Here is a 20,354-nt window from a genome sequence, read left to right as displayed (position 1 = left end):
TCATTGAGATATTTGGAATAGTACACCCTTTTTGGGCTCTATTCTGGCAGAGGGTGGGGTGCTGTTCTGTGAGGGGCGCTCTATGCAGGCGAGTGGTGCTGTTCTGCAAGGTTGAAGGGTACTGCTCTGTGAGAATGAGGGATGTTTGTGAAAAAGACCCCTTTAGATAGCCCCATGTACAAAGTCTGACACACAACTGTGAAGCGGCACTCACCCATTCTGTCCTCGCAGATGGTGAATATTTCCCGGATGGAAGGTTTGGATGACCCGGTGGAGCTGATCTATTTCATCGAGGATCAGTATGGAGGACGGTTAGCTGCTGATAAGGCTTCTAGCTTGATCAATGAGGTGAACATCCAGCGAGCGGCCATCATCCTCGGATACCGATTGCAGGGAGTGGTGGCACAACGTGAGTGACACATTCATACACATTGTCATGCTGGTAGAGACTAGAGGGTTTCTAATTTTTATTGATTTCTGTTTCCAGAGGAGGGGATATATACACCATTATGTAAAAGAGAACAGTGAAAATCAAATACACAGAGTCTGGCAGCAATCCATATACAAAGCTTAGTACAATCAGAACTAGAGTAGATGGAAATGGTACATTAATGAGAAAGCTGCATACAAGGTATCTGTGTCAGTGGAAGAGGAAGCAGTGCTGGATCAGTAAGTTGTATATAAGGTGACAGTGTGTATATCGTAAGACAGTGGAGGAGGAAGCAGTGCTCAATCAGTATGCTGTATATAAGGTGGTATCGTGTGCCCTGTGATATAGTAAATGAGGAAGCAATGCTGGATCAGTAATTTGTTTATAGGGTAACAGTGTGTGCCTTGTCATATAATGGTTGAGGAAGCAGTGCTCGATCAGTAATCTGTATGAATAGTGACAGTGTGTGCCTTGTCATATAGTGGTGGAGGAAGCAGTGGTGGGTCAGTAATCTGTATGAATGGTGACAGTGTGTGCCTTGTTATATAGTGGAGGAGGAAGCAGTGCTGGATCAGTAATTTGTTTATAGGGTAACTGTGTTCCTTGTTAGATAGTGGAGGAAGAAGCAGTGCTGGATCAGTAATCTGTATAAATGGTGACAGTGTCAGTTATTGAAGGAAGAGGAGGCAGGAGTAGTATACTGATGGTGGGTGCCTTGTTAGATAATGGAGGAGGAAGCAGTGCTTGGCGAGTGAGCGGAGAGATGTATTATACCACAAGATCTGATGAAGGATGTTACAAGGAGATGGAGGGCACTGATTGGTATATAGAGTGTTCGGGGAGGGGGGAAGGAGGTTCGGGGGGGCGCAAAAATGCACATTGCCTGTGTAGGCAAGAATCCTAGCATCGGCACTGTAGAGGAGGGTTCTAGGGGAGACCAATACATATAGGAGGGTATCCTTTAGTAGAAGAGGATGAAGTTTGGTACGGAGTAGGGTTATATTGGGGTGCGCAGAGGTGGGTGCAGTTGCTGTAATCGTGTCTTTCTGCAGCAATGAACCAGCCCCCAGAGACGGACCGGCAGGCACAGAACCTCTGGATCATCGTAGGTGTGGCTGTGCCAGTACTGGTGGTGACCATCATCATCATCATCCTGTATTGGAAACTCTGCCGGACCGACAAACTCGACTTCCAGCCGGATACGATCAGCAACTTGCAACAGAGACAGAAGGTGAGGGGAATCCTGAGGGCTGCGCCATCTCTTGGCAAAATCTCATTTTCTAGAGCTTCAATTTTTATGGTCAGTTCTGATGGAAGAACATTTACAGTCCTTTTAGCACATCGAGGAGATTACAAGATATCATTGCCTGGTTTTATCTTTATCACTTAGCTTATGGTGACTATGGTGGTCTATTTATGAACAATCCACAGGGCTGTTTGCTCTGAGAATATCTCCCTCCGTGCAAATTCATGCCAAAAGGAAAGTTATTTTATTTTTCTTTAGAAGTGTAATGCATTTTCAAATGTTGTAACGTAATTTCGTATTATGGGCACTAGATGGCGCTACAGAAACATAGAAAATTTGTCTGTGTTCCTCAGTGCCATCTAGTGGTCATAATGTGATATTACATGCAAGTACATTCCCTTGTAAAGAACGATCTTTTTGGCATTCTGCACTGAGCGAATGTTCACAGAACCAATATTTACAGGGTGAATGGCCCTGTGCATAGTTTATAATTGGACCCCTTGGGGATATCTTTGAAATAAGGTTCATCCTAGTGTGTGATATGTGTGTGTTTAAATGCATGTGTGATGTGTGTGTGTTTTAAATGCATGTGTAATGTGTGTGTGTGTGTGTTTTAAATGCATGTGTGATGTGTGTGTGTTTAAATGCATGTGTGATGTATGTGTTTAAATGCATGTGTGATGTATGTGTTTAAATGCATGTGTGATGTGTGTTTTTTAATGAGCGTGTGATATGTGTGTGTTTTTTAATGAGTGTGTGATGTGTGTGTTTAAATGTGTGTGTGTGTGTGTGTGTTTTTAATGAGTGCGTGATGTATGTGTTTTAATGCGTGTGATGTGTTTTTTTAATGATTGTGTGATATGTGTGTGTTTTAAATCCGTGTGTGATATGTGTGTTTTATCATTACGTGTGTGATGTGTGTGTGTGTTCCATTACGTGTGTGATGTGTGTGTGTTCCATTACGTGTGTGATGTGTGTGTTTTATTGAGTGTATAAATATTTGAATGTGTGTTCCCGTTTTTTTGCCGGCAGGCAGTGATGCTGAACATTTTTTATAGCCCAGCGCACAAACTGCAACACAATGCCAATACGTCTTTTTGGTGTTGTCACTTTGAGATAAATAAATAGATTTTTTGTTGCAGTTTGGGCGCTCAGGTTCACAAACGTTCCCCGTCACTGGCATACATAGTATAACATGCATAGTATAACATACATAGTACAGCGGTGATACTTTGTACATACAGCATGCAAACAGTTGTTGGTTGTGTCCTATGCTCCGCCCCCTAGCTCCAGGCCCCCAATGTTAAGGGCTTTGACTTTGCCAAGCAGCACCTGGGCCAGCACAATAAAGATGAAGTTCTCATCGTTCACGAGCCTCCACTGCCGGTGTTACACGGACCCCTGAAAGACTCCACCCCCTCTGAAAATGGAGATATCCCCAGCCCAAAGTCCAAGGCTTCCGCTAAGCACAACAAGGTCGGGCGCCACCGCAGCAGGTAAGGGATAAAGCAACGGCAGTTGTGGAAGAAATGTTCTGGATCGGACATTAAAATATGTATCCGCCATGGTTGGGACACCAGCTTGCTGCAGATTGGTTATATTTTATCTCCAACAACCAATCAGTGAGATCCTAATACTATCCGGGGAACATTGCAGCTGTTTAGTCAGCTGCAGACGGATTCAGTAGGCCTTTCACACTGCTTCTGGGCAAAATTTGAGTCAGGTTTGCGGGATCCCTTGTAGGACATGCTTTTTGCATCTCTATGCCTTGCATCAGACTCTGACATCCTCCCCACCTCCTTCATCCCTCCCATTAAAACCTATACCTACACTTTGCTTTATTGTAGTCCCTTATACAAGCAGGGCTTAGACTGGAATAGGCAGCACTGGGGGGGCCGGTCAGGCTCTGCTGCATGTATGTGTGCTGACAAGGAACATACTAACATAGAGTAAAGGGATGACCTCATCAGCCTGGTGCTGCTCCTTCACTGTCAAATCACAGGCTGAGGGTTGGGAGGTGACCAAGCTCTGTTGTTTAGCTAAAATAGAGAAAAATCAGGTCACTAGACTGGCTGTCCTATCTGGCAGAGCTGTGTAATTCTCAGAACTGGATAGTCCGAAATACAAATGCATTGGCTGGTAAAACAGCTGCAAATATATATACTTAAATGGGGTATTTAGTGGTTTTAAGGTTTAAGTGTGTTTGTACCAATTGACACGGGCAGCCACATAGCATTTTCTTTTCTGTTTTTGGCAGTAGGGTTAGCCCCTCAGACGTGGGATCAACCGCTAGTGAACCATCGAGCGGAAGGGATTCGGGTGAGGATGGATCTCCGCGGCCCTCAGCTCCTCCGCGTGAAACCCCACAGCGACCAAAAGGCAAAGGAGGTGAGTCCATATATCCAGGACGTGTGATGAGAATCCTCTGCTTTCCTTCCTGACAGTCTGAAGAAATGGGCCTATTGTTAATCTAATCCTACACTAGATGCACTTCCTCTCTGTACATGGCACTGTCTTCTGTGGTTCTCCAAAAGACAATTTAGTAAAAAAAAAACTATTACTGGTTCTTTTGTAATAAATATCAGTCCAAAGGATCGGCCAGAACTGACCAGCTCAGTTTTAGGTTGATTGGTAGAGGGGAATTTTTAAAGTGGGTCCAGTTACTGTGTACACTGGGTCTGGATGGCTGCAGGGGATGCTAAAAATCCTCCCTTTAGTCACGACTGATACAGTAGAGGACTTTGGTTCACTGAGACTGATAGTGCCGGTTATAGTACAGTGAAGGATTCGAGTCATTCACTCTCCCCTTGTCCATTCACAAAAAAAAAGCCCTGCCTTCTTTTCACAGAACCCAAGGCATTCTGTGAATGGACGAGGGGAAGGGGTTTAAACAGCGTGATCTTCCCTGGTCCATTCACAGAATGTCTTGTGTTCTATGAAAAGAATCTTTGATCCTTCACTGTAGCCAAAACAATCTCTCACAGCGACTGAAGCTCATAGCCGACAGTAGGATTTTTAGCATCCCAATAGCCACCCAGGCCCAGTATACACAGCATTAGTGGTAACTTATCTGCAGTGGCGAATCCAGGGTATGGCACTTGAAGGGGGCACCCCTTCGTGAGTCAGCGAAAGTTCGCTTAACGATGTAGACAGCTGACTTTTTTTTTTTCTTTCCCCACCCCTCTACCATACACATCTACTGCCTGACTCTTTGCAACCAGGGTCGCTCTGGCTGGCGTCCCACCCATCTCCTGGCATGGCAACCAGTGACATCATTATTTGCCAGGAACTGGGCAGGACATCGGGCCAAGTGTCCCAGGTTGCTAAGTGCCGAGAGGGGAGATGTGTATGGCCCTTACACATCTCCCCACTCATCTTTTAGCAACCAGGGATGCTCTGGCTGGCGTCCTACCCAGCTCCTGGCAAATAGTGATGTCGCTGGGTGGGATGCCAGGGGCACAATATGTTGTCGATATTCTTTTACTTATCTGCACCCTGCAAATCTAAAAAAAAAAGTGTTTTCCTGAAGTTCTAGCTGGTGAAGTGCTGCTTATGACCGCCAGAGGGAAGTATTAACAAACAAGCAATCAGTTGGTAGTAATTTGGTCCCCCGCTCCTTTTACTCTGGGTCTGCTACTGTCAGAAAGTCTTCTTAGATCATCGATAATCTGAGTTTTATATAAGACATTGCAGAAAGAATTAGGAGGCTTTTCATGACCCTTTTGGCCAGGGCTGCAGCCTGCTGTTAGATGATTCTGTGCTTTGCAGCCCCCTCTTTGGCAACAGGAGATGGTGCTGGTAATCAGGAGTACATGGTCTGCATATCCCCTGGTTTAAATGAAAGGCTGTTTAGATAATAAGTATTCCAGCTGTCATAAGGATTTAACTGTCTGGATGGTGAAGAGACTTCCCAGGGTGAGAATTTGAGGCGCACAGCAAGGAGAAAGCTTCCCCTGAATCGGATTAAGGTAACTTTGTCCCAATCCTGAGCAATTCAGACTTGGTATGATGAAGTTTATATGACCAACTTCTTCCCCTGCCCACCTGATGAGCCGGTTTATTAGAGCAGCTTCAGTGACCAATTTGACGACTCAGGATGTGGGGTAAGGGCTTGTTCACACCATGTCCATTGAGCTTCGTTTTCTGCACACCACATGTATTATGTGAACAGGGCACATAGAGAACAGCACAACTCTTTCAGAAGAAGGTGTTCCCAGATCGTCAGCAGAAGGGAGCGAGGTGGGCTAGAACATCGCAGTCGGGCCTGGATGCAAAAGTGTACGCTGCGCTTCCTGTATGCATCTCAAGCAGTGGCGTATCTATAGCCGCAGCAGCCCAAGTGACTGCTATGGGGCCTGGGTGGCAAGGGGACTCCATTAGGTTGTTGAGACAAATTAAATATAGAACTTGTGAAGATAACAGTACTGTATCATTTAAGGTTGGAGTGGTTGCAGTTGATGTTACTCCCCGGTAAAGTCTACAGTATAGAGATGACTTCAGGTGCACAAGAGGAGTCTTTGGGATCTTGGCATCATTACTCACAGAGGTCATCAGGCCCCACCCTCCCCCCTTCACATTTTTGCTATGGGGATCTGTGATCTGTAGTTACGGCTCTCATCTCCAGGCCTTCTCTTCAATTTTGACTGGAGCCTAGGTTTAAATATTTTCTTATTCGAGATGGAAATTACTTTTCTTTTAATGTCATGTATATTACACTGAGGAAGAGCCGATATGATGGCCCTGATGATCTTTGACATGTTTTCTCTCCAAAGAGATGCCGGTGTTGGGCAGCGGGGTGGAGCAGCATTCCTCTGCATCTATATTTGAACACGTGGATAGGATGTCGCGCTCCTCAGAGGCCAGCCGCCGTCTTCCTAGCAAAATTCAACTTATCGCCATGCAGCCGATGGCCACCCCACCCATGCATGGGCTGTCTGTGGCAGAACGAGAGATGGAGGCCAATAAGATAAATAGAGAGGTGGGTATCTTGGGCGATGGTCTCCCTTATCTTGGGGAGTCACCGTCTGTACAAGAGCTCCTGCAATCCTTCGGTTCCATATATTGTTACATTTCTTAAATTCATTTTTCTCCAATATTGTTACAACCCGATTAGGTTTAAAAGGCAAAATGCATTATTGCTGTGACTTTGTTTTATATAACCTGGTTTTCCTGTCCATTGTAGATTCAGACAACGCTGCGTCACAAGTCTGAGATAGAACACCACCGCAATAAGATTCGTCTTCGAGCTAAGCGCAAAGGACACTATGAGTTCCCCCTGGCGGACGTTGTGGGAGTGACAGACACCAAGGAGCGCCAGCGCATGTACCGGAGGGCACAGATGCAGTTTGATAAGATTCTGGATCCAGTGTTGGGTGTTCCCACAGTGTTCATAGAGCCCCGCAAGAGGTAGGACAGATCTACAGACAACATCATACCGCCATCTCTCACTACATTGGCTCTTAGTGATCACATGACATTGTCATACTGCCATCTCTTACTACACTGTCCTCTTGGTGATCACATGACATCATGCTACTCTCATCTCTCACTATATTAGCTCTTAATGATCGCATGAGATTGTCATGCTGTCTTCTGCCTCTACATTATTATTATACAGGATTTATATAGCGCCAACGGCGCTATATATATAGCGCAGCGCTTTACAATATACAGATCAAGATTGCTTAATTTCAACTCTACATTTCCTCTTAGTGATTACATGACATCATCATACTGTCATCTCTCACTACAATGCCTCTTAGTGATCACATGAGATCATCATACTGTCATCTCTCACTACATTGGGTCCTAGTGATCACATGATATCATCACAATGCCAGCTTTCACTATGTTGACGCTTAGTGATCACTTCACATTATCATACTTTCAGGTTTCACTACATTGCCTTTTAACAATCACATGACATCATCATACTGCCATCTCTCACTACATCGGCTTTGAGTATTAACAAGGCTATGATGATTGTATGACATCACCCAGTAAGGTTTAGCATCTTTGGCTGCACATGATCACATGACATCACATGTCCTTATGTTAGAAGATTTTAAAGCATTTATTTAAAGTCTACAGGATTATGTCTATTTTTATTTCTTTGAAGTGCTGAAGATAATGGGTATAATTAAAAAAACAATAATTTCAATTATTAAATACATTTTTAGCTCTCGAGCGCGACGTTCGCCGAAACAAAGGCGTCGACAGCAGGGCTCCGCCAGCCCCCCAGATGCGGATCGAGATCGCTTAATTGCAACTGATAGCGACGGCACCTACAAGAGGCCCCCAGGAGTCAGTAACTCTGCCTATGTGGTAAGTCTGGCTTCAGTCTGGTTTTTATTCATAATAGAGAAGGGGAAGACTAGAAGCCCTGTCAGATTTTTTTATCTATCTATGTCCTTGTTGTAAATGTTTCTCTTACTTCCTGTCCGGTAAAGTGTTGTCAGCAGGACAGGAAGTGAGGATAAATCTAATGGAACCCTGCATAGCAATAAAAACCTGGCCGGGGTCCTAAACCTTCCCTACTTCATCCAAAAAAAGTGATGCTTTACGTTTCGCTTGACATATACTTTATCTGTCGCTCACCCTTGTAGTGGAGGAGCAGAGGGAGAGAATGTGCAAAGTGCTGGTTCACTTTAAGAACAATTTTTTTTTGGTGTGTGATGCAATTGTATTGTATGAAGATATAAGTGCTATGTGATTCTCATCTGTGTCTGTTCCTCCCCTGTAGTCAGACCCGGATCTGCCCTCTGACAACCCCACACCGTTATCCGAGTTGGGTAAATACCCCGGCTCTCTGCCCCGAGGCCCTCCCCCTGCACAGTATGTGGCCCCCCAGCCTTCCATTGAAGAGGTCCGTCAGACTATGCAATCTCTTCTGGATGATGCCTTCGCACTGGTGGCGCCCAGTAGCCAGCTTGCAGTGCAAGCTGGGAACTCCCTTCCAGGGCAGCAGCAGGACAATGACACCACCACCCGCAGCGGAAGGGGCTCTACAGCCTGGGGGGCCCAATATCCGTCCCACCAATCATCACACTACAATGTAAGTGAAAGGATTCTGATAAACATGTTAGAAGATACGCAAGGGCAAACACTTCTTTTTAGTTTTGAATGGAGTGGAGCAAGGGTTAGGGTTAAGAGTTTGTTTATATCTGTTAAATAAGTGTGAAAAATACCTGTTGATCCTGCCAGATGTCCAGTGAGCTGATAACTTCCTGTGCACCCTCTGCTCTAAGACAGGGATTGTGTTTATGACAGGATTATCTGATGAGTCCCAATCACATTTTCTTTTGTGTTCTTTTCAGCGATTTGTGGATTACGGTGTGACGCAGCCCTCGGCTCCCAGCATGCTAACAAGGTAATGTTGTAGCAGCAGATATAAAAGACACTAATTAATACAGCTCCATGTATAATCATACATCATTAAATGTCATTTCTTTTCATGCACCTACCCAGTGGCATCACAAGGAGGGCGTGGGGTGACACCATTGGGGGGGTGACACCAAAATGACTGACAGTTTTGGTGTCACCCCCTCTAAAAAGTCGTGCACTCGGTCATGGACCTAGAGCCTGACAGTGTCAGGAGAGAGGAGGGGACCCGGCGGGATGAGGTATGGTCCCCTCCACTCTGCCGGCGTCCATCACCAAGATGGCCGCCGGAACGTGTCAATTAGACAGCCGCGCATGCGCAATGACGTCACGGTGTCACCCGGCCTCGGGGCTCCCCTGCACCTACCTGACGCTGGCCTGCTATCAATCCCTGTATGACACAGGAGTTTAGACTAGGGGATGGAGAAGCAGCAAAAGAAGACCGTCCGTTATACCGTAGTTAAAGCAACATGCTGATAGGAGGAGCGAGTGACCAAAAGATGAGCTTATCAGACTTCTGCTTCTACGGTCACTGTCCAATCACAGGCTGGGGGAGGGACAAGACCTGTAAGTGTTACTGAACCGCAGCTGAGAAAAATAAGATCACTTTCCCTGCCTCAAAGGTCTGTGTGACAAAGCTGTGCAATTCTCAAGACTGGATGGACAAATACAAATCCTTTGCTAGGCAAAAACAACTTCCATAAATGCATTTTATCTGTGTGTCTAGCTGTTTGGAGTTTAGCTTTGGTCTAAACTATATCCCTGCGCACTGCCTACTATGGAAGAGCACTGCTGACAGCCCCTTGTTTATAGCCAGTTAGGATACAAATAAGAAGGGCCATTGTCATGAGGGACGTTGTAGTGTTGGAGTTCCTTTAATGATGTGAAAATTAACATCACCATTTCCCAGAATGCAGCTGGCTCTGGCACGGGGCCGTGGGTGGAAATTTCCTCCAGATTCCATTAATAATGAGATCAGTGAGCTGGTACAGCGGTCACGGCACATTGGCTTCAGAGCCGTGCCGAATGGCTGATGTGCGGAGAGATTGATCTGTGGAGTGCAGCGGTCTCTCATGGCCCTGTTCCTGGCCAGGGAATATTTCACCTCTGATGCAGTGAAGTGTGGGAAACGCGGAGACATCGGAGAGTTTTATGGGTTTTTTTCTTAGATTTATGTGTGTATTGCTGGCTCCCCAGCACATTCTCCGTGAATACACCTGTGCAAAACTCGTACCAAGGACCATTGAACCCAAATAACAATCCAACCCTCTTATATAAAAGACATTGACGGTCACAAATGTCTCTGTAAAAAAAACCAGCTTATCATAACAGAAGTTATTTGATATAAAGTTGCAATCGGAGGGGAAAACCTTTCCCTGCGCACAGTGTATTTCCTGTCAGTAATCACATAGAAGGGCAATGCAGGTAATGTCAGCTCATCATGAGATGGATGATCAATGTTTTCAGGAGGTGGTCCCATGTGTGGCCCCCATGTATGATACCCAGGGACCACTCTCACAGATTGGGAAACCTATCTCAAATTCTACCCCTCCATAATATCAGCAGTGTCTTTTGGTTCCCCCTGCTGCTTTTGGTGAGATGACATTTGGTGAGAATCTGGAACAGCTGTGGCAACCAATCAGCTCTTCTGTTTCATTTTCACATTTTAAATGAGTAAACTGAAAAGAGAACCAGATTGGTTGCTATGGGCAACTGCTCCAGATTTTGTCTGTTCCAGTTTTTATCAATGCCCCCCGTTGTCCTTTCAAGTTGAACATTTGTGTTTGTTACATTTCTGGTCCCTGGGTTGATCGGATTGTGGTCGCTTGTCTTCCTTGTAGGACACCTGAGCCTTATCACATGTTCTGTCACGTATTTCTGGAAGTGTGTCAACGCTCAACATGATGAATCCCATTTTTCTCAATGGTGCCCGTTCACACCTGAACGTTGTGTCCCCTGTTGCTTGTGAAGCTCAAAAAAGTACACAAGCTTCTATTTAGGCCGAATTGCGCATTTTTGGACCCCATAGACTTTAGTGAGAGTGCATGAAAATGATAAAAAAGCATGATTGTGCAACTAACTAGGGATACACCGGTACTGTTATTTTGGTATCGAGTACGAGTACCGATATTTATCTTTTGGTACTCGCCGATACCGAGTACCGATACCGGTACTTCCCTAGCATAGAGCCGGCTTCTCAGGCAATCAGGAAGCCAGGTGGTGTGTCATTACCCGTCTTTGATTTCCCGGGAAGTCGGCTCCGTGCTGATTGGCCAGGAAGCCGTTTTCCATGCCAATCAGCATGGAGCCAGCCATACAGCATTGAGCTGGCTTCTCGGCCAATCAGGAAGCTGGGCGGTGATTCATTACTCGGTGCCCAGCTTCCTGATTGGCTGGGAAGCCGGCTCCATGTTCCCTCGCAGCACTGCCGGTCATAGGAAATCTCCAATCTCCCTCTGACCGGAGGTTCCGGTATCGGGGGGGGGGGTACAAATACTAGGTATCGGCAACTATACAGATACTGATATCGGTTCATCCCCTACACCTAACAGTAGTCACTTTCTCCTCCTAGTAACTATCTTACATTGGCTAAAACAAAAACGTTCAAGCCTGGAAATGTGCAAAAAGAAAAAAAGCGCAAAAACATTTAAAAATCACCTGAAATGCTCATGTGTGTACGGGGGCTCAAGCATCTAGTAAAACCAATGAGCCAATTGCTTTAGACGTTTTAAAAGTTTAGACGTTTTCCTCAATTGAATTTTTTTGATAACTTATTGTAGGTATATTCAGCAGACCAGACCAATCAGGACTGCAGCCTCTTGTCATGGGATTCTATGCTCTGCCACCTCCTTTTAATACTCCAGCGTATGTGGGCGGGGTTACTCAGAAAGAGGGCAGGGCTCAGAACCAGTGAACTCTCACGTTGCTTTTTCATAGGCTCGGATTCAAATCCTTGTTACCTTTTTGCTGTGACCGCTAAGAGCAGATATCTATTATTAATGTAACACATCTGGATCTTATAAGCGACAGGTTGCAGTATTATTTCATTACAGGACAGGAAGTCACAGGTGTGCAGGAAAATGTCTTTCCCCCAGTAAATCAGCTATAATTTAAGTATATTCAGTTCTGATATGTTCCTGAAGCTTTTGTCATAGGATTTAATATAATTCTCTTACAAAGAAACAGATGAATCATTTCTATTTAGTAATCCTTTAAGTTGTGTCTTGTGTGTTTATTGGAGGTGGTCAGTCAGGTCCAGGCTCCTCCCCCTTCTCACGGTCTCTTCTATGCCCCTTTTTAGGAGTCCCGGGTTCGGTTCAGGGTTCCTCCCTCCATCGGAGGCAGCTCCGGCAGAGCCCCAGCAGACAGAGGCACATTACCCGGCCCGTATGTACCCTGAGGATATACTCTCTGTGGCCAGACCCCGCCCCCTGGGAAGCACCTCAGGTAATTAATATTCATGATGTGGCCGGTGATGAAAATGTAACACTATGGTTATGTATATGAGTCTCCTCTTTTCTATATCATGGGGGGAAATGTTCTGTAGTCCGGTCCTAGAGTGACAGCGCTGCTGCTCCATGGATACAGTATGGTGTGTGTGAGTGTTGTCACCCTAGGACAGGAAGTGTGTTATTCACGGGGGTCACCAGGTGAAAATAACAGATAAGAAGCCTGACATTGTTGTTCTTTGGTTTCGATATACTTTAGGGAATTCTCTTTTGTCTGGAGTATAATGTGTTATGTTGATAATTTGTTACTAATGAGGCTTTTTTTTCTTCACAGCAGGCTCTGCCCAGATCCACCAGCTGACCCAAGTGGGCATCGCGAGCCGAATGGGGGCCCAGCCCACAGACCTGGCTTTAAGTAGAAGCGGACAACCTTCTGGGGGCCCCAGCTGGCCATCTTACTATAGCCGTGATGAGGAGAATACCAGAAATCCCCCTCACCGAGATGCTGTAAGTGTAATACTTCAGACTACCCGTCCTGTCTCCAGCTGTCAGTGTACTCACTGTGCACAGAGAAAGTAAAAGAAAGACAAGAATGAGCCACACAGCACAGTTGTAGCTTTGGATGGAGTGGGGACGGGTTAGAGCCTCTGTTGGGTTTGTGCACCGACTAGGGAGGTTTCCCATCACTGTAGGCAATTAGATCCTAATAGAGATCCCAACCCTTTCTCCTCTCTATCCAAAACAAAAAATATTTGACTGGGATTTCTATTGATTGGGGATGCACCGATATATCGTCCGCCGGAACATATCAGCCGAAAATGGCACTTCTGGCCGATACAGCGGCACATCCCTGCTTTCTCTTCTCCCCGCTGGGCGCTGCTCTGTGTCCCAGCGGGGAGGAGAGAAACTGTCACAGGCGGCCGAGCAATGCGGGAGGAGATCGCTGTGAGTGGCCGGCGCCTCTCCTCCCCGCACTGCTTGGCTTCCTGTCACAGATCAGGAGAACGATGTGTGGGCAGAGAAAGCCAGCTCCGCCCACTCAGCCTCCTGTGACTGCATGTCAGGATGGAGAGCGGGTACAAGCAGTCAGTGATCAGAGATCAGTAAGTGTTTGTATGTAATTGAGGACAGAGTATGGTTACTATAACCTCAATTATGATATACGGCATCCTCAAATACAATTACCTCAATTATGAATGAATGGGAAGTGATTTACATCCCCTCCTGTTCATTCGTGATTGTAGTTATAGTAACCATACTCTGTCCTCATGTTATCAATGAACAGGAACACTCAGCATAGAGGATTCCTGTTCATTTATAACAGGGACTGCAGAAAAAGAGATTGAGGACTCTGTGTCCTCAATCTCTTTTTCTATTTAAAGGGAAATATCACAGTGTCTGTTTAGACTCCTAATATCTCCCAGAAGCCCCTAAAAGTAAAGTGAATTTAATTTGGAAAAGTTAAAATAAAAAATATTTTCGGTTTCGGCCTGAAATTTTTTTGGTTTATTTCGGATTTTCGTTTCGGTTTTTAAAATTTTCCGTTTGGGGCACCTCTACTATTGACATATCAGATATTTAGTTTTCTGCACCGGTGGAGAAATGTTTGCATACTGTACATCCGTGTGAATGTTATTATATGTCTGTTGTGTGTTTTATATTGTCGTGTCTGTTGTTTGTAAGTATGATTTGATGTTTATATGTCTGGTTGCTAATATTTTCCTCTGATTCCTTACTTCATACCTAAGCCAATCAGTCATAACGCTAACCGATGCATAGTGACCCTGTTAAATTTTGGTCTGGGCACCTCTGGTCCTGAAGGATTAATGAACAGTGAACACACACGGATATAGTCTTCTCTTTCAGATTCCATGTAAAAAATGTACAACTCTCTCTTCCAGGGTCACATTCATGGAGCCCAGGACTACTGCACCCCACAGATGTATGGAGGTAGCAGGCCTTCAGGCCGCCAGCCCTCGGGGCACCTCCCGCCCTCCATGTGTTATCAGGCTGGATCCGCTGAGGACATTCATCCCGGTCACTCCTCCGCCTCCCTCATCAAGGCCATCCGCGAGGAACTGCTCCGCCTCTCGCAGAAGCAGGTGGTGGCGCCCGCCTATCACAGCTGATAAGGGCTGGGTGCGGCACCTATACTGTCCGCTTCCTATGGAAGCCAGAGCGGGATCATTGGTCAGCATCGTAACTACTGGTGGGTGTAAGAGCAACCCCGCCCTGGGTGGGTCAGCAACACAGGCTGCTGCGAGCACTGATGGAACCGGGCATATAAACTGTTCTAGATGGGGGCTTCTAATCCTTCCATTGTCGTGTGTCTAATAAGATGTACAAATTAAGGGGTACTCCACTTTTAAAATACTCCAGTATTTCCTACTTTAACATTCTAGAGATCATAGGTTCTCCTTTAGTTGCTGACATGACACTGGCCTTTGGGGGCTTGCTGTGCTCATGTGTGACCATTGGGGGCTACTTAACCAAATGGTCTTTCATTGTCTCCCAGCACTTCATCCAACATGTTGTATTCCTCCACTTCATTTTCCTCCGATTTATAAAAGTTGGAAATGTACAGTGACAGGGCATTGTGGAACGAAGACTGATTGGACAGGCAAAAACAACACAGGGAACAAAATTAATACAGAGAGTCACAGAAAGTTCCTCTTTGGCTAATGGATGACTATGTTTCAGGGTGACCTACTTCCCTGTTTAGGCATAACAGATTGCAACACATTAGAAGTCATTAAAGCAGAATGGGAGGTGGAAGATGAAGCAGGTGATGTGTAGATTTGAAGGATGTGACCGGCTACTGTGAGGAGGTGAGTTCAAGGAGAGCCTTGACTGTTCCTAATCAGTAGAAAGTGTGATAGAGCCAATGAAAAGGGTTCCAGAGTGAAGATGAAGCACAAGAGAAGTCTTGGCTGCAGAGTGGGAGGACAGAGAAGATGGTTTTGAGTTCTAAGGGATAGAAAGGACCACTCAACAGGTAAATTCAGGGAAAGCCTGAAACATTCCAGATGTTGATGGTGGAAGGTCTGATAGAGCCAAGGAGAAGGGTTCCAGAGTGAAGATGAAGCACAAGAGAAGTCCTGGCTGCAGAGTGGGAGGTGACGGCTGAAGAAGATGATTTGCAGGTCTCTTATAGATATAATAGATAATAGATATGCCTCCCTGAACTTCCTGTTTGGGAGAGAGCACTATATCTATTATATAATATAGATTTTGTAGATCTCTTATGGATATAATAGGCCACTAACAGGTAAGTTCAGGGAAAGCCTAAAACATTCCAGATGTTGATGGTGCAAGGTCTGATAGATGCAGAGAAAGGGTTCCAGGGTGAAGGTGAAGCACAAGAGAAGTCCTTGCTGCAGAGTGGGAGGTAGAGGGCAGAGGAGATGATTTGTTGATCTGAGGGATATGATATGTCACAGGGTGGTGAGTTTAGGAAGAACCTAAAACATTCTAGATTAGTGGAAGGTTTGATAGAGCCAGGGAAAGGATTCCGCAGTGAAGGTGCAGTACAAGAAAAGTAATTGATGCAGATTGGGACATGGAGAATGAAGTAGGTAATTCCTAGATCTGAGGAATATAATAGGCCACAGGGTGGTGAGTTTAGGAAGAACCTGAAACGTTCTGAATTATTGGAAGGTTGGATAGATGCAGGAAAAGGATTCCAGAGTAAAGGTGCAGCGCAAGAGAAGTCATTGATGCAGAGTGGGAGGCGGAGGATGGAGTAGAGGATTTGTAGAAAACAGTAGTTTTATACTGGTGGAGCTTTGTAGGTGAGCACAAGATGCGCAGCCAGTGTAGAGACCGGGAGCAGAAATGGTGGGGGACATCGGCTGGCAGCCACATTTAGGACTGATTGACTGCTGGTGACTCAGGGCTGCTTAGGTATTTAGTGCCTCTTGGTGTCTGGTGATTTGATAGACTAGTTGTTCCCAGCTGGTCAAACATCTGACCCAGTAATTTCCAATACATTCTATACACTCCTGTCTGGTAACAAGTGGGATTCATAGGGCTCATTATATGAGTTGTAGATGGTGTGAGAGCTCCCAGTGAAGGTGATAAAAAGGACCGGACAGGCAGAGATTCAGCCGGCTGAGGAGGATTGAAGTGGATGTGTGTAGCTGAGCTGCAGTTTTTGTGGTCATAACAGAGAAGTTTCATTAGTAAACAGATTCAGGAGAAGACCAAACTGTATGAGGGCCGAGCTGCATGTATGACTGTATGAGGGCCGAGCTGCATGTATGACTGTATGAGGGCCGAGCTGCATGTATGACTGTATGAGGGCCGAGCTGTATGTATGACTGTATGAGGGCCGAGCTGTATGTATGATCTGTGTTCGGGTTTCATGGCAGCAGAAACCCAGACACAAGATGTAAGGCAGACAGGGGCAACCACAATTAAGATAGGGGCTACTGGCCCCCCACTGAAAATAGTCTTAATTGTGATATTTACATATGAATGGGTTGGCACTATTTACATATAAATAAGCCGCGACTCATTCTCCCCCAAAAAAATGTCCGCGCGTCGCTAGAGTGTTTGGGTTGCACTTGAAGAAAAGGTGGCAACCCTAGCCGAGCTGATTGTATGATTGTATGATGGCTAAACTGTATGTATGAGGGCCGAGCTGTATGTATGACTGTATGAGGGCCGAGCTGTATGTATGACTGTGTGAAGGCCGAGCTGTATGAATGACTGTATGACGGCCAGGCTGTATGTATGACTGTATGAGGGCGGAGCTGTATGTATGAAGGCCGAGCTGTATGAAGGCTGAGCTGTATGTATGACTGTATAAAGGACGAGCTGTATGTATGACTGTATGAGGGCCGAGCTGGATGTATGACTGTATGAGGGCCGAGCTGGATGTATGACTGTATGAGGGCCGAGCTGGATGTATGACTGTATGAGGGCCGAGCTGGATGTATGACTGTATGAGGGCCGAGCTGGATGTATGACTGTATGAGGGCCGAGCTGGATGTATGACTGTATGAGGGCCGAGCTGGATGTATGACTGTATGAGGGCCGAGCTGGATGTATGACTGTATGAGGGCCGAGCTGGATGTATGACTGTATGAGGGCCGAGCTGGATGTATGACTGTATGAGGGCCGAGCTGGATGTATGACTGTATGAGGGCCGAGCTGGATGTATGACTGTATGAGGGCCGAGCTGGATGTATGACTGTATGAGGGCCGAGCTGGATGTATGACTGTATGAGGGCCGAGCTGGATGTATGACTGTATGAGGGCCGAGCTGGATGTATGACTGTATGAGGGCCGAGCTGGATGTATGACTGTATGAGGGCCGAGCTGGATGTATGACTGTATGAGGGCCGAGCTGGATGTATGACTGTATGAGGGCCGAGCTGGATGTATGACTGTATGAGGGCCGAGCTGGATGTATGACTGTATGAGGGCCGAGCTGGATGTATGACTGTATGAGGGCCGAGCTGGATGTATGACTGTATGAGGGCCGAGCTGGATGTATGACTGTATGAGGGCCGAGCTGGATGTATGACTGTATGAGGGCCGAGCTGGATGTATGACTGTATGAGGGCCGAGCTGGATGTATGACTGTATGAGGGCCGAGCTGGATGTATGACTGTATGAGGGCCGAGCTGGATGTATGACTGTATGAGGGCCGAGCTGGATGTATGACTGTATGAGGGCCGAGCTGGATGTATGACTGTATGAGGGCCGAGCTGGATGTATGACTGTATGAGGGCCGAGCTGGATGTATGACTGTATGAGGGCCGAGCTGGATGTATGACTGTATGAGGGCCGAGCTGGATGTATGACTGTATGAGGGCCGAGCTGGATGTATGACTGTATGAGGGCCGAGCTGGATGTATGACTGTATGAGGGCCGAGCTGGATGTATGACTGTATGAGGGCCGAGCTGGATGTATGACTGTATGAGGGCCGAGCTGGATGTATGACTGTATGAGGGCCGAGCTGGATGTATGACTGTATGAGGGCCGAGCTGGATGTATGACTGTATGAGGGCCGAGCTGGATGTATGACTGTATGACGGCCGGGCTGTATGTATGATTTCTTCTAAAGGATGAATCGTGTGGAAGGATGAGGTTTTGGGAGAGTTTAGAGTGGGGTTTCTGAGGTTATTTGTGGTCATTATATGTGGATATTTAGCTGGTCACCTTGACTCTGGATATACAGAGTCCTTGTTATGCGAACGTTTGGAGTTTGTCATACCTATTTATAAAGGTTCACAGCGGTCAGTTTGCCACATTTTCCCATTTTGTTTCATTTCCTGATATGACAACATTTGCCATTCCCATAAAATGTTTAAAATCAGTAAAATTGGAATATGTGAAAAATATACCCAAAAAAGCATTTTTCTGTATGTTGGGAAAACAGCAAATTCTGCCATATAACTGGAGACGCACAATGGCGAGATCACGATCCATCTCACAACTTCTCTATAAACAAGATCCACCAAAATCTTTTACAATGAAACAAATATTTTTGGCCTCATAAGTGGCCGTCACCCACCCAATCCCTGTTCTGAATGCCGTATTTGGTTGATGGCTACAGAGCTCATCACTGGAACCTCCGGCTATGGGATCCATCTCAGTGTCCAGACCAATCATCTTCCAGTGGTGCTGTAGAGCACCCAAGGGCTCCACATTGTGGTTACATGGCAGATCTCAAATAAAAAAAAATGCAACATTAAAGTAGTATTAAACTCTTAAACTTTTTTTCAATATTGAATCTTGCTCAATGAAATAAACATTGCCCAGCAATGTATTTGTTTTATTTTTTTGTTCAAGCACTTAGTTATCATGTTTCCAAACAGCTCCAACTCTCTCAGCTCCACTTCCCTAAACTTCCTGTCCAGCACAGGATCACAAGGGACAGCACAGTCACCAGCAGCCATCCATCTACTATGGGAGTTGTAGAGACACTCATAGCTTACTGGCACACACAAGGGTGGCTCAATAGGACCCTTCACGGGAAAGGAGCCACTCTAAAACAGGAAATCAGGCCCAGTGCTCAGGGGACCAGCTGAACTTCCTACATTAACATTTCACACATTTTGGTTTCAAATAAAAGCCTCATCGGTCCTCAAAGAAGTATGTAAAACATATAAACTTTGAGACTTTTTTAATGCATAATTGCCCCGTTTGCCTGTATGGTAAACACACTAAGCTCCTGCAATCTCTACTGACCTGGTATGTTCCTGTTGTCGCCTGCTGTTGCTGACCCAGCCAGTAATGGGAGGGTTAATTTTCGGTGCTACAATCCAGCACTATACAAACTGACTGTTCTGTAATCAAATGCTGACATATCTGTGTTAACAATCAAAAAGAAACACTTAACTGGAGATTCTGGGGACAATCCTGAAAGCTGTACAAAAAAAAATCGAAAAGGACGCAGACGCGGCTGAGCTGGAGCGGTTAAAGTAGGACGTTGCGTGTAACTTAACAGAACACAAAGTTTCTTCGCATTCGACATTTTGTGGAAAAATAAAAAACAAAAACTCAACTTTTTTTTTTTCTGGTCTTCGCCCAGATCCTTCACGCCGTGATGTGCTGGCCTGCCCGGCCGTGAGGGGGTTAAATTCTGGGCTGCGTTGTGCACAGACCTCGTGGACTGTTCATGTGACGTTTCTGTACCGGCAAGTCTCTGTTTCCACAACACGCAACTTTGTACATAAACATGTTTGTAATGTTTTCCTTTGTGTGTGTTTTGGGGTGGGATGGGCCGGCCGGTCCGGTCCGGGGTGAAGTTTTTTTGCGGTGATTTTTTTTCTTTTCTTCTCTTTTTTTGTGTGTTTTTTTTTTCTTTTGTATCATTTGATGTTTTTTGTTCATTTT

General features: G+C 45.7%; 1 protein-coding gene across 1 annotated transcript in view; it reads left to right on the top strand.

Moving 5' to 3' along the window:
• Positions 1-14,837, top strand: part of KIAA1549 (KIAA1549 ortholog) — a 69,344-nt gene extending 54,507 nt beyond the window's left edge. The window contains exons 9-20 of the mRNA XM_018569413.1: positions 232-409; positions 1,483-1,661; positions 2,964-3,172; positions 3,934-4,064; positions 6,449-6,654; positions 6,859-7,082; positions 7,856-8,000; positions 8,419-8,730; positions 8,993-9,045; positions 12,358-12,503; positions 12,843-13,012; positions 14,407-14,837. Coding sequence (XP_018424915.1) covers positions 232-409; positions 1,483-1,661; positions 2,964-3,172; positions 3,934-4,064; positions 6,449-6,654; positions 6,859-7,082; positions 7,856-8,000; positions 8,419-8,730; positions 8,993-9,045; positions 12,358-12,503; positions 12,843-13,012; positions 14,407-14,634 — 2,181 coding nt within the window. The 3' untranslated portion in view covers positions 14,635-14,837. The remainder of the gene's footprint in view (positions 1-231; positions 410-1,482; positions 1,662-2,963; positions 3,173-3,933; positions 4,065-6,448; positions 6,655-6,858; positions 7,083-7,855; positions 8,001-8,418; positions 8,731-8,992; positions 9,046-12,357; positions 12,504-12,842; positions 13,013-14,406) is intronic.
• The last annotated feature ends 5,517 nt before the right edge of the window (positions 14,838-20,354 follow it).

The sequence above is a fragment of the Nanorana parkeri genome, unplaced genomic scaffold (genome assembly GCF_000935625.1).
Source record: "Nanorana parkeri isolate BGI_ZX_2015 unplaced genomic scaffold, ASM93562v1 scaffold1332, whole genome shotgun sequence".
Classification (NCBI taxonomy): domain Eukaryota; kingdom Metazoa; phylum Chordata; class Amphibia; order Anura; family Dicroglossidae; genus Nanorana; species Nanorana parkeri.
This window is presented reverse-complemented; position numbering and strand designations above follow the sequence as displayed.